The sequence below is a fragment of the Typopeltis vanoorti genome, chromosome 13 (assembly GCF_054136105.1).
Source record: "Typopeltis vanoorti isolate ZY-2024b chromosome 13, IOZ_Tvanoo_1.0, whole genome shotgun sequence".
Lineage (NCBI taxonomy): Eukaryota > Metazoa > Arthropoda > Arachnida > Uropygi > Thelyphonidae > Typopeltis > Typopeltis vanoorti.
Genome location: NC_143561.1, coordinates 124,721,886 through 124,736,105, shown reverse-complemented (window position 1 = coordinate 124,736,105; position 14,220 = coordinate 124,721,886). Strand labels below are relative to the sequence as shown.

At 40.1% G+C, this 14,220-nt stretch overlaps 1 protein-coding gene across 2 annotated transcripts in view; it reads left to right on the top strand.

The window, feature by feature from the left end:
* The window catches only part of LOC150100518 (growth factor receptor-bound protein 14-like), a 341,775-nt gene that overhangs the window by 239,822 nt on the left and 87,733 nt on the right, over positions 1-14,220 (top strand). For both annotated transcript variants that reach the window (XM_090402828.1, XM_090402827.1), the window contains one exon: positions 8,421-8,525. In XM_090402828.1, the coding sequence (XP_090258954.1) occupies positions 8,421-8,525 (105 nt within the window). The remainder of the gene's footprint in view (positions 1-8,420; positions 8,526-14,220) is intronic.

Sequence of the window (14,220 nt, the reverse complement as noted above, 5' to 3'; positions counted from 1 at the left end):
GACTCATCCAGGGGAGGTTCCCCCCTAAGAAACACAAAGTCTGTCATACCACTCCTTAAACTCATTGACTGTTCTCGCTCCCACCACTCCATCAGGCAATGCATTACATGGTTCAACCACTCTCCACACAAAAAACCACTATTTACCCTCTTGCTAACAGTTTCCTTTCGTAACTTCCAGGGATGGTCTCTTGTCATCACTCCTTCCTGCTGTTCAACCAAACGAAAGAACTCCCCAGTGTCAACCCTGTAACCACCTCTCAACAGTTTAAAAGTCTCAATCATATCACCTCTCCTTCATCTATCCACCAAACTCTGCAGTCCACATTCCCTCAGCCGATCCTCATAACTATGCTTGTACAGTCCTGAAACCATCTTTGTCATCCATCTTTGTATCCTTTCCACAGTTAATTTATCCCCTTCAAATCCTGGGGACCAAATCTGAGAACAATAGTCCAAGTGTGGTCTGATCAGAGACTTATACAACGGAATGATAACCCTCTTATCTCTGCAGGTCAGTGTCCTTCTCATAATTGCAGCAATCCTCTGTGTTACCTTCACCACCTTTGCAATATGTCCCCTAAACTTCAGGTTTCTATCAATCATCAACCCCAGATCTCTTGTCTCCCCTACTTCCTCCAGTATAATTCCTCCCATAGAGTATGCAGCATCCCATCGATGTTTCCCAAGCCTCAAGACCTTACATTTTGCTGCATTAAACTGACACCCCCATTCATTTGCCCATCTATCTAGCTTACTTAAATCCTCTTGCAGGGCTACCCCATCTGCACTATTACTAATAATCCTTCCCAGCTTCACATCATCTGCAAACAACTGAATATCCCCTTGCAATCCACTGCCAATGTCATTGATATAAAGGTTAAACAATATAGGTCCTAGTACTGAGCCCTGTGGGACCCCACTTGTAAACCTTTGCCTCCTTGAAACTGCTCCACCATACACAACTCTCTGTTACCTATCAGACAGCCAATCCTGAATCTAGTTGACCAATCTGGCATCCAGACCCATATGCTGCAACTTAAATATCGGCTTATAATGTGGCACCCTGTCAAATGCCTTCGCTAAGTCTAAGAAAATTGCAGTATATGCCTTTCCCTCATCTAATGTTCTTGTAACTTTATTGTAAAAGGCTAGCATATTGCTTAAACAAGAGTGCCCTTTCACAAATCCATGTTGACTCTCACAGATAACATTACCCTCATCTGCCCAATGCTGTGCACAGTCCCTCACTACTTTCTCCAAGATCTTAACAACTACTGATGACACAGAGACTGGCCTATAATTAGACACTTCCAGTCTGTTACCACCCTTATGCAATGGCACTATCTTACCTTCCTTCCATTCCCTGGGCACCCTTGCCGAAGCCAGACTTTCATTGAAAAGCCAGGTTAAAGGCACTGTCAGTTCCCTAGCACATTCTCTCAAAACTCGTGGTGAAATACCCTCCAGTCCCACAGCATTACTGACATCCAGAGTACTCAGTGTCTGAAACACACTCTCCTCCTGTACCTCTAAACCTCGAACCAGCCCTATCCCTCTAGCATTAAAATTGACTCCTCTAGGATGAAATACTCCAATAAAGTTCATTGAACAATTCCACTATGTCCTCTGCATCAGTCACTCTATTCTCATTTTTATCCCACAATATCATTCTTCCACAGTCATTTCTCCTCCTACTGGCCACATAGCTAAAAAATTCCCTAAGATTTTCTTTGGATCTTAGGGCCAATCTCCTCTCATATTCCAGTTTCGCTTTCCTTACCACACTTGTCACTCTTCTGGCCTCTGTATTATATTCTTCATGCATCTTCTCTTCACCTGTCTCCTTATATCTCTTCCATAGCCTCTTTTTCACATGCAGTTCCTGTTTAATATTGTTTGTCATCCACTTTACTCCAAATTGTGTCCTCTTCTTCACTCGTGGTATACAACTTACCATTGCTGCTAACAAATATTCTTTCACAATTTCCCACGCACTAATGATATCCTGGCCTTCCAATTCCTTCCTCTATGAAACTTCCCAAAGTTGACGTCTAAGACTATTATAATCACCTGCGTTATAATTCCACATAAGTTCCCGTCTCTTTGATACGCCTGCATGTCTATTCATTTTCCAAGTCAAAACCATATGGTCACTCTCTCCAACTGGTTGGAGAGATGTCATCTCAGTTATTATCAACTCTTCTGATGCTATAATCAAATCGAAAACTTCTGATCCTCTTGATTCCTCTGTTACATGTTGCCTAAGATATTTGTCCCTCAAGAATTCTAGAAATTCCATTCCCCTATTGCTATGCATCTTCCTCTCTCCAATTTATACTACTGTAGTTAAAATCTCCCATAACAATCATTCTTCTTGCACTTGCCAAACTTAGCTGTCTAAACATCTCCTGGTCCCCATCCTCTGTTCTCCTGGGTCTGTAGCAACACCCCACTAAATATCCTGTCTTGCCTACCTCTACCTCACACCATACGCTCTCAAAATCATTTCTCTCACTTCCTTCCAAAGCCTCCACTCTTAGAGGACATAGGTCATTTCTTATCATAAGCAGTACCCCACCACCAGCTTTCCCCTCCTATCCTGACGAAAAATGCTATACCCAGCAAATTCAATTCCTGTTGTTATATCCCCTTCTGTCAACCACATCTCAGTGATCGCAATTATTTTTGGCCAGGCTGATGCCATCTGTGCCTTCAGTTCCTCTCCCTTATTCCAGATACTCTTGGCATTAGTATAAAGCATTATACTAATGATTAACCCATTTCTATTTTCTACTTCTCACCAATCTCTCTAGTACCTTCATCACAACTCCAGATATACACATTGGCCTATAATTTGGAGCCAAAGCCTTATCACCACTTTATGCAGTGGAACAATTTTGCCTTCTTTAAACTCCCTTGGAACCTGTGCTGTTGTAAGACTTATTAAACAGGAATGCCAAAGCTACTGCCAATTTCCTGGAACATTCCCTTAAGATGTGTGGTGATATGTCATCAAATCTTGTCACCTTATTGACATCAAGTTATTTATTTCCTCAAATACCTCCTGCTAACTCACAATTAATCCATCCTCTCTTATGTCCTCTACACTAAAGTTCATCATGATTCCACCCTGATCAGGATGAAACACCCTTATAAATTGGTCCCTGAATAGATCAACAGTGTATTTTGCTGCAGTTACCATTCTACCATTTTCATTCATTAAGATCTCAGTATGATCACTCTTCCTTCTACTTGGCACATATCTAAAACTCTCTAAGGTTTCCTTTGCCTGATTTTCCAATTTCTGCTCATACTGCACTTTTTGTTTTCCATACTAACTGAGTCACTCTCCTGGCTTGTTCTTTATACTCTTCATATAACTGATTATTACAATAATTCATCCTGTACCATCTCCAAAGTACCTTCTTCCAGATTTCATGCTTAAGTGATAGGTATCAGAGAGTTGTGTATGGTGGGGCAATATCAAGAAAGCAGAAGGTTACAAGTGGGGTTCCACAGGGCTCAATACTGGGATCTCTATTGTTCAACCTTTATATCAATGATATTGTCAATGGATTGCAAGGGGACATTCAGTTGTTTGCGGATGACGTGAAGCTGGGAAGGGTTCTCAGTAATAGTGCAGATGTGGCAGCCCTGCAAGAGGATTTGAATAAACTAGATAGATGAGCAAATGAATAGGGGTATCGGTTCAATGCAGCAAAATGTAAAGTCTTGAGGTTTGGGATCCATCGATGGGAGGATGCATTCTTGATTGGAGGAGCTGTACTGGAGCAGGTAGGGGAGATGAGATCTGGGTAGTGATGATTGATAGAAAACAGAAATTCAGAGAGCATATTGCAAAGGTGGTGAGGGTAACTCAGAGGATTGCTTTAATACTGAGAAGGATGCTGACCTTATACAACGGAATGATAACGCAGAGATGAGCGTTATCATTCCGTTGTATAAGACCTGATCAGACCACACTTAGACTATTTTTCTCAGATTTAGTCCCCAGAAATTTGAAAGGGATAAATTGACTGTGGAAAGGGTACAGAGGCAGATAACAAAGATGGTTTCAGGGCTGTACAATATGAGTTATGAGGATCGACTGAGGGAATGTGGACTGCAGAGTTTGGTAGATAGAAGGAGAGATGATATGATTGAGACCTTTAAACTGTTGAGAGGCAGTTACAGTTACCTGGGATAGTTGTCTCTCATGAACTTAAGAAATTTATTTACCTTATTCCTAAATGCTATCTCTTCATTTCAATCTGTACCACCATAATTAAAATTTCCCATAATAATCACTCTTCCTTTGTTCACTAACCCAAGTTGTTTATATTTCTCCACCACCCTCCACATTCCCTGCACTAAAGCAACATCCAACTAAATTTCATTTTGCCAACCTCCACTTTATATCACACTGCCTCATAATGATTGCCACTATTTCCTTCTTTCATGTCTACATTATGTGGACATAATTCCCCTGCTATCATCAGCAGCACTCCCTTCCCTTTAGGCTATCATCTTCATTCAACCATGTTTCACTTATTCCAATTATTTTGCCTTGAATAAACTCAGTCAGTGAAACCATTTCGTCTCCCTTATTTTAGGTACTCCTGGCATTTTTAAATAAACACAGTAATTCATTTATAGGTCTATAACCAGTCCTATCCAATCCACTTGTTGATTGTGATTTCCCTGTCACCCTTGCCCAATCAACTTTAACACCACTTACCACATATATCTGCTGTCTCTACTTCTCCCTACCCACATTGCAATATATTCCATTTTTATGCTGATCATCTCCATACATACATTCACTGTTATTTACAACATCCACTCTCCAAAGAACTTCAAAGTTAGCCATTTTTATTTTTTTGCAAATTTTGAAGCTTTTAATTTAATTTAAGGTAGTGAATTAAACCTAGGACTTTTTCGGAAAATTAGTTTTGCTCATTTTCAGAAAAAATTAGTTTTTCTGAACAAAGAAAAAATGTAGACACCTTCAGTATTAAAATGCCAGTAAAAAAAAAAAATAATCAGAAATTGGACAATCTGCAAATGAGCTGTGATTAATTTTAAAATCCCAAATCGTGAAAATTCTGTGGATCAGCATAAAATAAAAATGGCCACAATATTTAATAGAATGCTAGGAAAATCTGAAAATGAGTTTCTTCCATCTAAAGGATTTAGTGACAAAGTAATTCATTTTAATCAAATCAAAAATAATGCAGCTTCAGATCCCCCCCCACCCCCTTCTCTCTCTCTGATAATGTGACTTGGAATAACCCTCTAGCAACCACCAACTTCAAGGCATATCACATCGAGTGAGTGGTATCAGTGGAACTAGCTGTAGATCCAGAAGTGAGTTGTTGTGTTTGTATACCAATGCTAGAAGTATAAGAAACAAGGCGGATGAAATGGTTGCACTAATTGCATCTGTGCACCCAGAGATTGTTGGAATAAGTGAGACATGGTTAGATGAGGACGACATCCTGACAGGAATAGAGATGGAAAGGTATGATGTGTTTTGTGAGGATAGAAGGGGTGAAAAGGGAGTGGGGAGAGCTACTGATGATAGAGAAAGAGTTATGTCCATACAAGGTAGAGATGCAAGAGGGAAATAGGGCCAGTAGTTTTGAGGCAGTATGGTGTGAGATAGAGGTGAATAGAATCAAATACTTGGTGGGATGTTGTTATAGACCTGGTAATGTGAATGGTGGTGATAGTGAAATGTATAGTCAAAGCAAATAAGAAAAGGGTGATCATTATGGGTGATTTTAATTATGACAATATAGACTGGAAAGAAGAGATAGCAACTGGAAGTAAAGAAAATGAGTTTCTCGAGTTTTTGAGGGATAACTACCTCAGACAGTATGTAACAGAGGGCACACGAGGATTAAGGGTCTTGGATTTGGTCATCTCATCGGAGGATGTAATTATCAATGAGGTGTCAAATCATCCAGCAATTGGTGAAAGTGACCATGAGGTGATTACCTGGGTGGTTGCCAGCAGTGCAATGACCCCTGTGAAAAAAGGGTATATGTGGAACTACAAGGAGAGTGATTATGAAGAGCTCAGGAGACAGCTTGCAGGTGTAGCATGGAATGAGGAGTTAGCCGGAAAAGAGATCAATGCAGCTTGGGGGATTTTCAAAAACTATTTAGTAGATGCAATGTCTAAATGTATACCATGGGTGAGAAGGTTAAATAAGGTAGGTGTGAGATGGATGAATAAAGAGATTAAGCATGCAATACAGAGAAAAAGGGCATTGTGGAGGCAGCATAAGAGAAGTGGAAGTAACCAATTTCATGAGGTCTACAAAGACCAGGCAAGGAGGGTGACTTGGTTGGTGAGAGTAGCTAAAGAGAGGTATGAACAGCAGTTAGCTAATGAAGCCAAAAAGAATCCTAGGGAGTTCTTTCGATGTGTAGCCAGCAAAAGAAAGAATGATTATGGAAGGATGACATTGATTGGAGGAAATGGTATAAAGACAGCTGTTGCAGAATGTGTGGTGGAGATACTTAATGAGTAGTTCATAAAGATCTTTCAATCTTGTGATTGTGACTTCATGGAGAGATTAAGAGCAGTTGATGATGGGGAGGAGAGACTGACTGTAAGTGAGCAAGAGGTGTTTGGGGAGTTGAGTAAACTAGATGTAAATAAGGCTGTGGGACTTGATAATATATCACCGCGTATTCTGAAGGAATGTGCCAGAGAGTTGACACCTGCCTTGACATATTTTTTTAATACGAGTCTTGCACTTGGTCAAGTTCCTAAAGAGTGGAAGGAGGACAAGATTGTGCCACTTCATAAAGGAGGTGATCGAACTCAAGCATCAAACTATAGGCCTATCTGTGTGTCAGGTGTTGTGGTTAAGTTGTTGGAGAAGCTTGTGAGAACTAGGATCCAGAGTTGGGTTGACAACAATGGTATTATCTTTGATGGACAGCATGTATTTGCTAAAGAGAGGTCATGTTTTAGTAATCTACTTACTAATTACAATAAAGTGACTGCTGCTTCCTTGGACAGAGGAGAAGGATACACAGTAATATACTTGGATTTCGCAAAAGCTTTTGATAGAGTACCTCATGATAAGTTGACAGTCAAACTAGAGCAGATGGGGTTGGATATTAGATTAGTGCATTGGATTGGAGACTGGCTATCTGATAGGTATCAACAAGTTGTGTATGGGGGTGCAATATCCAGGAAAAGGAACGTCACTAGATGAGTGCCTCATGGGTCTGTTTTAGGGCCATTACTATTTAACTTGTATATTAATGATATTGGCAAAGATTTGGATGGAGATATTCAGTTGTTTGCAGATGATGCAAAGTTGGGACAAACCATAAAGAGTAGTGAAGATGTTGTGGCCTTGCAAGAAGACTTGAATAAATTGAGTGAGTGGGCAAGCAAATGGGGATGTGAGTTCAATGTTGCAAAATGTAAGGTTTTAAAATTTGGAAAACAAAGATAGGATGCAGAATTTATGCTTGGTGAGAATATATTGTTGGAAGTAGAGGAAATAAAAGATCTGGGGGTGATAGTGGATAAGGATCTAAAATTTAGGGGACACATCGCCAAAATTGTGAAGACAACACAAAGACTTCTGGGAATGATGCGGTGGACACTGACGTGTAGAAGTAGGGAGATTCTTGTTCCATTGTATAAGGCTTTGATTAGGCCACACATGGACTATTATGCCCAGATTTGGTCACCTGGTTTTCAGAAGGATGAAGAGATGTTGTAAAGGGTCTAAAGGCAACTGACTAAGGTAGTTTCTAACCTCTGGAATGTTGTCGAGTGTGAGGAAAGATTGAAAAGATGTAATTTGCAGAGTCTAGTGGAGAGAAGGAAGAGGGGAGATATGATAGAGACCTACAAGTTGGTAAGGGGTTGTTATAGGATCAATGGTGGAGAAGTTCTACAGAGAATAGTGGGAGATCAGGGGAGAACCAGAGGTCATCCCTGGAAACTGTATAAAGAGGGTGTGAGTAGGGGAGTGAGAGGCAGGTTTTTTTCGTGCAGAATTGTGAGTGATTGGAATGCCTTGCCTGAGAGTGTGGTGTCTGCAAGGAGTTTGAATGTGTTTAAGACACAGTATGATGAGATGTGTGTGAGATAAAAGGACCTCCTAGATGAGTCTTTGACTCCATGAGGTCTTGTTTAATAATAATAATAATAATATCCTTTGATTGTTGTGTAATAATCTGGTAAAGTGTTTTATTGTAAAGTTACAATAAAACGATCATTGCTCATACAGACTTTGCTTGCAACATAGTACTCCTCACTGTAAATTACCTACCTTGGTCCTTATTCATATGAAATTAAGTTGATTTAATGTAGCACTTTCTTTCATTTTTAATGCAGATTTGTATTAATTTCTTTTTCCTGGTGGTTTTATTTTATTTATAGCCTTCTGGTAGTGATATGCATGTCAATGGAAAAAATTTCATATGGTTTTGCTGTGATAGTGAAAGGCATCGGCAATGCTGGATAATAGCATTGCGATTAGGAAAGGTATGAGTAATTTTGCATTTTTTTAAAATTAATATTGATAAATTAATTTATTGAAAGGTTTATCAAACATTGAAATATAATATTACAAACTATCTGAATGTCTGCAGATCAGTGTGTTTGGATAACTATGCTCATGTTTTGAAATTTTTGTGCTCTATTGATATACAAATGGTATATTCTCACACCTCTCAATTTTATGCCATGCTTAAGAATTTCATTCTGAAAAACTGTTGTTCACACATTTATTGTTACTATTATTATTATTATAATACACTAGTTTCTATAAATTAAGGAATAAATTAAAGATACCAAGAAATTATATACTTGGTTTAATCCTTTTTCCGAGTGTAAGCAAACAAAGTTTGTGCCTAAACTATTTTCAGGGCCAGGGCAACTCGTATATTGAAGCTAATGACTTCACATCACTTGCCTTAGTATCCCATAATGCAAAGCACATATCCTTACAAGTATGTATAATGCTATGCATTATGGGAAGGGTCACTACCCAGACCGGTTTCGACCTTTATCGAGGTCTCGTCAGTAGGAGCCAGACCCAGAGGTGATACTAAGCACATATCCTTACAGGTATGTATAATGCTATGCATTATGGGAAAGGTCACTACCCAGACCAGTTTCGACCTTTATTGAGGTCTCGTAAGTAGGAGCCAGACCCAGAGGTGATACTAAGGTTGAAGTAATGTAGAAGTCATGTTTTCATATACCAGTAGCCAAAAGTGTAACACCTCATGCTGCAACTTATAGAGATGAGGTTCTGGAATCCTATGTTCATCCATACATGGGTGTGATACGAAGACGTTTATGGTACAAGATGATTTTGCTCATTCTGGTGAGCTCGTATAACCTCTCTTTCCATCTACCAAATTCTACAATGTGTGTGCATAACATAACCTCAGTCCTGTTCTCATAGTTAACATTAACCTCTCCAAGGTTAATTTATCCCCTTCAAATTCTGGTGATGACCACATTTCGATTGTGTTCAGATTTGGTTGACCAGATATTTTTTGGCCATAGTTAGCACTTCCAGACCACAGGTTATTGGTATTAGTGAATCATGGCTGACTGTAGATGATATAGCTAGTGGGATTGAATGCGATGGGTATAGTGTGTTCAGGAATGACAGGGAGAATAAAATGGGGGGAGGAGTATTGTTGATGATAGCCGATGAGCTACAGCCAAGGAGAACAGAAGTTGAATTGCAGGATAGAGAAAAGAGCACATTTGAGGCCATTTAGTGTGAGATTGTGGCTAGCAGAACTAAATATACAATTGGGTGCTGTTATAGACCAGGTGATGGAAAAGATGGTGGTGACAGTATGCACAAGCAAATAGAAGAAATGAGTGGAAGGAGGGTAATTATTATGGGAGATTTCAACCATGGTCGCACTGATTGGAGTGAGGAGAGGACACACGGGAGGAAGGAATTGGATTTTATGCGGTTATTAAGGGATAACTATCTGCGACAGCATGTAATGGAAAATACTAGAGGTCAGAGAGTGCTTGACCTAGTAATTACATCTGAGGATTTGGCTGTAACAAATATGACCACATTGTCACCAATCGGTGAGAGTGATCATAGGGTCTTAACTTGGGAGGTGGCTAAAGGTGTAGAATTTTCAATTAAGACAGGGTACATGTGGAATTATTGGGCTGGAAAGTATGACAAGTTTAGGAGTTTGATTAGTTCAGTGCCATGGCATGTACAACTGCAAGGACTAGAAGTTGATAGTGCATGGGAGGCAGTTAAGAAGTGTTTGCATGAAGCAATGGCTGACTGTATACCTAGAGTCCGAATAATAAATCAAGTAGGGGTTAAATGGATGAATAACACCATTAAGCTTGAGCTGCAAAAAAAGAAACAACTATGGAGGGAATTTAAGGAGAAAGGTGACTGGCAGGCACATGAACGGTATAAAGCGCAGGCCAGAAGGGTAATGAGCGTGGTAAGAAAAGCAAAAAAGGATTACGAAAGAACATTGGCCATGCAGGCTAAAGAGAATCCTAAACAGTTTTTTAGATATGTAGCAAGTAAAAGGAAAAATGTACATGGCAGAATGATTTTAAAGAATGCCGATGGTAGGGAGGTAACTGAATCAGTTAATATAGTTGAGTTACTGAGTGAGCACTTTGCAAGTATATATCATCCAGGTGGTGACATTGCAGAAACGAATAAACCAGTAGATTATACGGGAATTGTGGTGAATGAAGTGGAGGTGAGTAGTCTATTGCATAACTTCAATGTCAATACATCCGTGGGATTGGATGGTATACCAGCTCGTGTCGTACGAGAAGTAGCTAAAGAATTGTCAGTACCTTGACCATTTTGTTTAATTTGAGTCTCGGGTCTGGGTTAGTCCCGAGGGGGTGGAAAGAGGGGAAATTAGTTCCACTGCATAAAGGTAGTTCCAAGACTGCTGTTGTAAATTACCGACTGATTAGCATATCAGGAATCATTGTCAAGTTCTTAGAGAAATTAGTCAAGAAAATAATACAGGATTGGATAGATGAAAATGGGATATTGTATGGGGGACAACATGGTTTTGTGAAGGGTAGATCATGCCTCAGTAACTTGCTCACGTTTTATAACACAGTGACGGCTGAACTGGATAGGGGTAATGGGTTTACAGTGATACTACTGGACCTTGCCAAGGCCTTTGACAGGATACCACATGGAACCCTAATCAGTAAACTGGAGCAAATGGGTATAGATATAGGGTTGGTGAGATGGATAGGAGGGTGGTTGAAGGAGAGATACCAGAGAGTGGTTTATTCAGGAGTGGAGTCTAAAAGACGGCTTGTGACTAGTGGTGTGCTGCAGGGCTCTGTTCTTAGACCACTGTTTTTCAATTTGTTCATCAATGATTTAGGAAAGGATTTGAGAGGAAGTGTTCACTTGTTTGCTGATGATGCAAAGTTGGGCAAAGCAATTGTGAGTGCACAGGATGTCAGAATTTTACAGGATGTTTGAAGGACTGGGCTAGGAAAAATGGATGTCAATTTAATGTGGCAAAGTGTAAGGTTATGCACTTTGGGGTGAAAAGAATAGCAGCAGTATATCGCATTGGTGGAACTGTACTCCAGGAGTTTGATGAGGCCAGGGATTTGGGAGTGTTGGTGGATAGGGAATTGAAGTTTAGGGGGCACATTGCAAAAGTGACTAAATCAGCTCATCAAATCACTTGGCTTCTGAAAAATACTTTAACATGCAGAGACAAACAAGTTGTTGTTCCTCTGTATCGAGCCTTGATAAGACCCCATCTGGACTACTGTGCCCAGTTATGGGCACCAGGGTTTCTTCGTGATGGGGAGGAAGTGGAGAGAATCCAGAGACGAGTGACCAAGATGATAGCAGGTCTGTGGAATGAACCTTATGAGAATAGGTTGAAGATTTGTGGGTTGCAGAGATTGGACAATAGGTGGTGGAGGGGTGATATGATTGAGACATTCAAATTACTGAAGGGTTTCTATGAGATTGATCCAGAAGATATTTTTGAAAATATGACTGGTGGTGGGAGGACTTGGGGCCATGCCTGTAAGCTGGGCAAGAGCATGGTTGACAAGGGAGTTAGAGCTAGGTTTTTTACTTGGAGAGTGGTGAATGAGTGAAATAAACTTCCAGAATCTGATGTGGGTGCTACGACCGTGAATTTCAAGGCAAGGTATGATAGATACTGTGTCAATGTCGAATAGTTTCTCGACATGATGTTTGGGCCTCCCTCGATGAGTCTGTCGACTCCTTGGAGTTGCCCGGAACAATAATAATAATATGAAGGTTAGCTGAAAGAAAAGACTGAGGTCATGTGGACTACAGAGTTTGGTAGATAGAAGGAGAGGTGATATAATTGAGATATTTAATCTGTGGCCCTGTGGGAACCCTACTGGTAACCTTTCTGCTCATCATACCTCCCTACTCTACTGCTCTTCATATACAACTTTACGATTTATCAGAAAGCCAGTTATCAATTCAGTCCACTAACCTTGATATCCAAACCCATATGTTTCAACTTAAAAATGAACTTGTCATGTGGCATCCTGTCAAATGCCTTTGAAAAATCCAAGAAAGTGACAGCATATGCTTTACCCTCATCAACTGCTCTTTTTATTCTATTATAAAAGGCAACCAGATTACTAAAACAAGAATGCCCCTTCGCAAATCCATGCTAGCCTTTATAAATAACATGGCACTCATCTGCCTAATCCTGTAATTGAGCACTTACCATTTTTTCTAAAATTATAACTACAGGAAAAATATAAGCCAGTCTATAGTTTGATACCTCAATTCTGCCACCACCCATATTCAGGGGCACTATCTTACCTTCCTCCTACTACTCTTAGAACTTGTCCCATTGCAAGACTTTCATTAACCAGCAAGGTTAGTGGCACTGTTTAACACATAGCGAAATTCCGAATTGTTCCAATACCTCACTGACATCTAGATTGCTCAATATTTGGAATACATTCTCTTCATTCACTTCTAATCCTTCTCCCCTTCTTATCCCTTTAGGAATAAAATCTGCTTTACCAGAAGAATACCGTATTAAATGATTATTAAATAGCACTCATACATTGGCCAGCAAACTGCCATCTCATTCCAGGGAGGTCATTCAACCACAATAATTTCTTGTCATCTGGCCATGTAGCAAAAGAGTTCCTTTAGATTCTTCCTGGATCAAAGTGTTAATCTCCTTTCATATTCTAATTTCTCTTACCTTCCTAGCTTGTGCCTTATATTCCTCTTCTTCTCCTCTCTATATATGCCTTCCATAATCTCTATTTTGTCTGCAATTCCTGTTCAGTTTCCATAGTCATCCATATTCCAAATCACTTTATCTTGTTCACCCGAAATATGCAGTCTGCACTGAGTTAACAAGAGCCTCCATGGCTCAGTCAGTATAGACAAAGCCCTTTGGTCGGAAAGACCTAGGTTCGATTCCCATCTGTGTGAGGACCTTTTCCTTGTCACACTTTTGACTAAAGTGAGTTAGTCTCATACAGAGATAGAGGGAGTTTTTTCACCTGGAAACTCTGGTTTTTTGTACCTCAGAACAGGCAAACTGGCCCATCAACACACATGGATCTACAATCAAAAAATACATACTTAAAAATCCCTCATTGGAGGGCTCATCTGGTCTTAAGGGATGGATGAGGAAAATTAGGGAAATCCCACATGATGACAACAACAACTACGTTAACACAAATTTTTTAACTAGGTCTCATGCACTACTGGAGGGACTGCTGCTAAAAGGAGGTGCAAGGAGTAATGTGAGTAAGAGAGCAGAAGATGAGTGAATGATCAGGAGAGAACTAGTGAGACTGAAGTCACTGTAAGTGGGAATAATAGTAGTGTGAGAGAAAACGATGAGAAAAAAAGAATGCAAAATGGACAGGGAAACTGGAGGGAAGGAGTTAGGGTGAACAGGGAGACACAGTATAAGGACAGTGGATGTTGGAAGTAGTAGTGAGAGTATGTGTATGTATGGAGGATGGTGAGCATAGGAATTGGATGGCCTGGGATAAAGGGGGGGGGTAGTTAAGTCTGAGAGTGTATATAGGGCAAGTGGTGATAAAGGCGATCAGGAATGGTTAGGTGTGGGGAAATTACAGCCAACAAGTAGCATGGGCAAAACTGCTTATAGACCTAAAAGTGAATTGCTGGGCAAGGAGCATCAAAAATGAG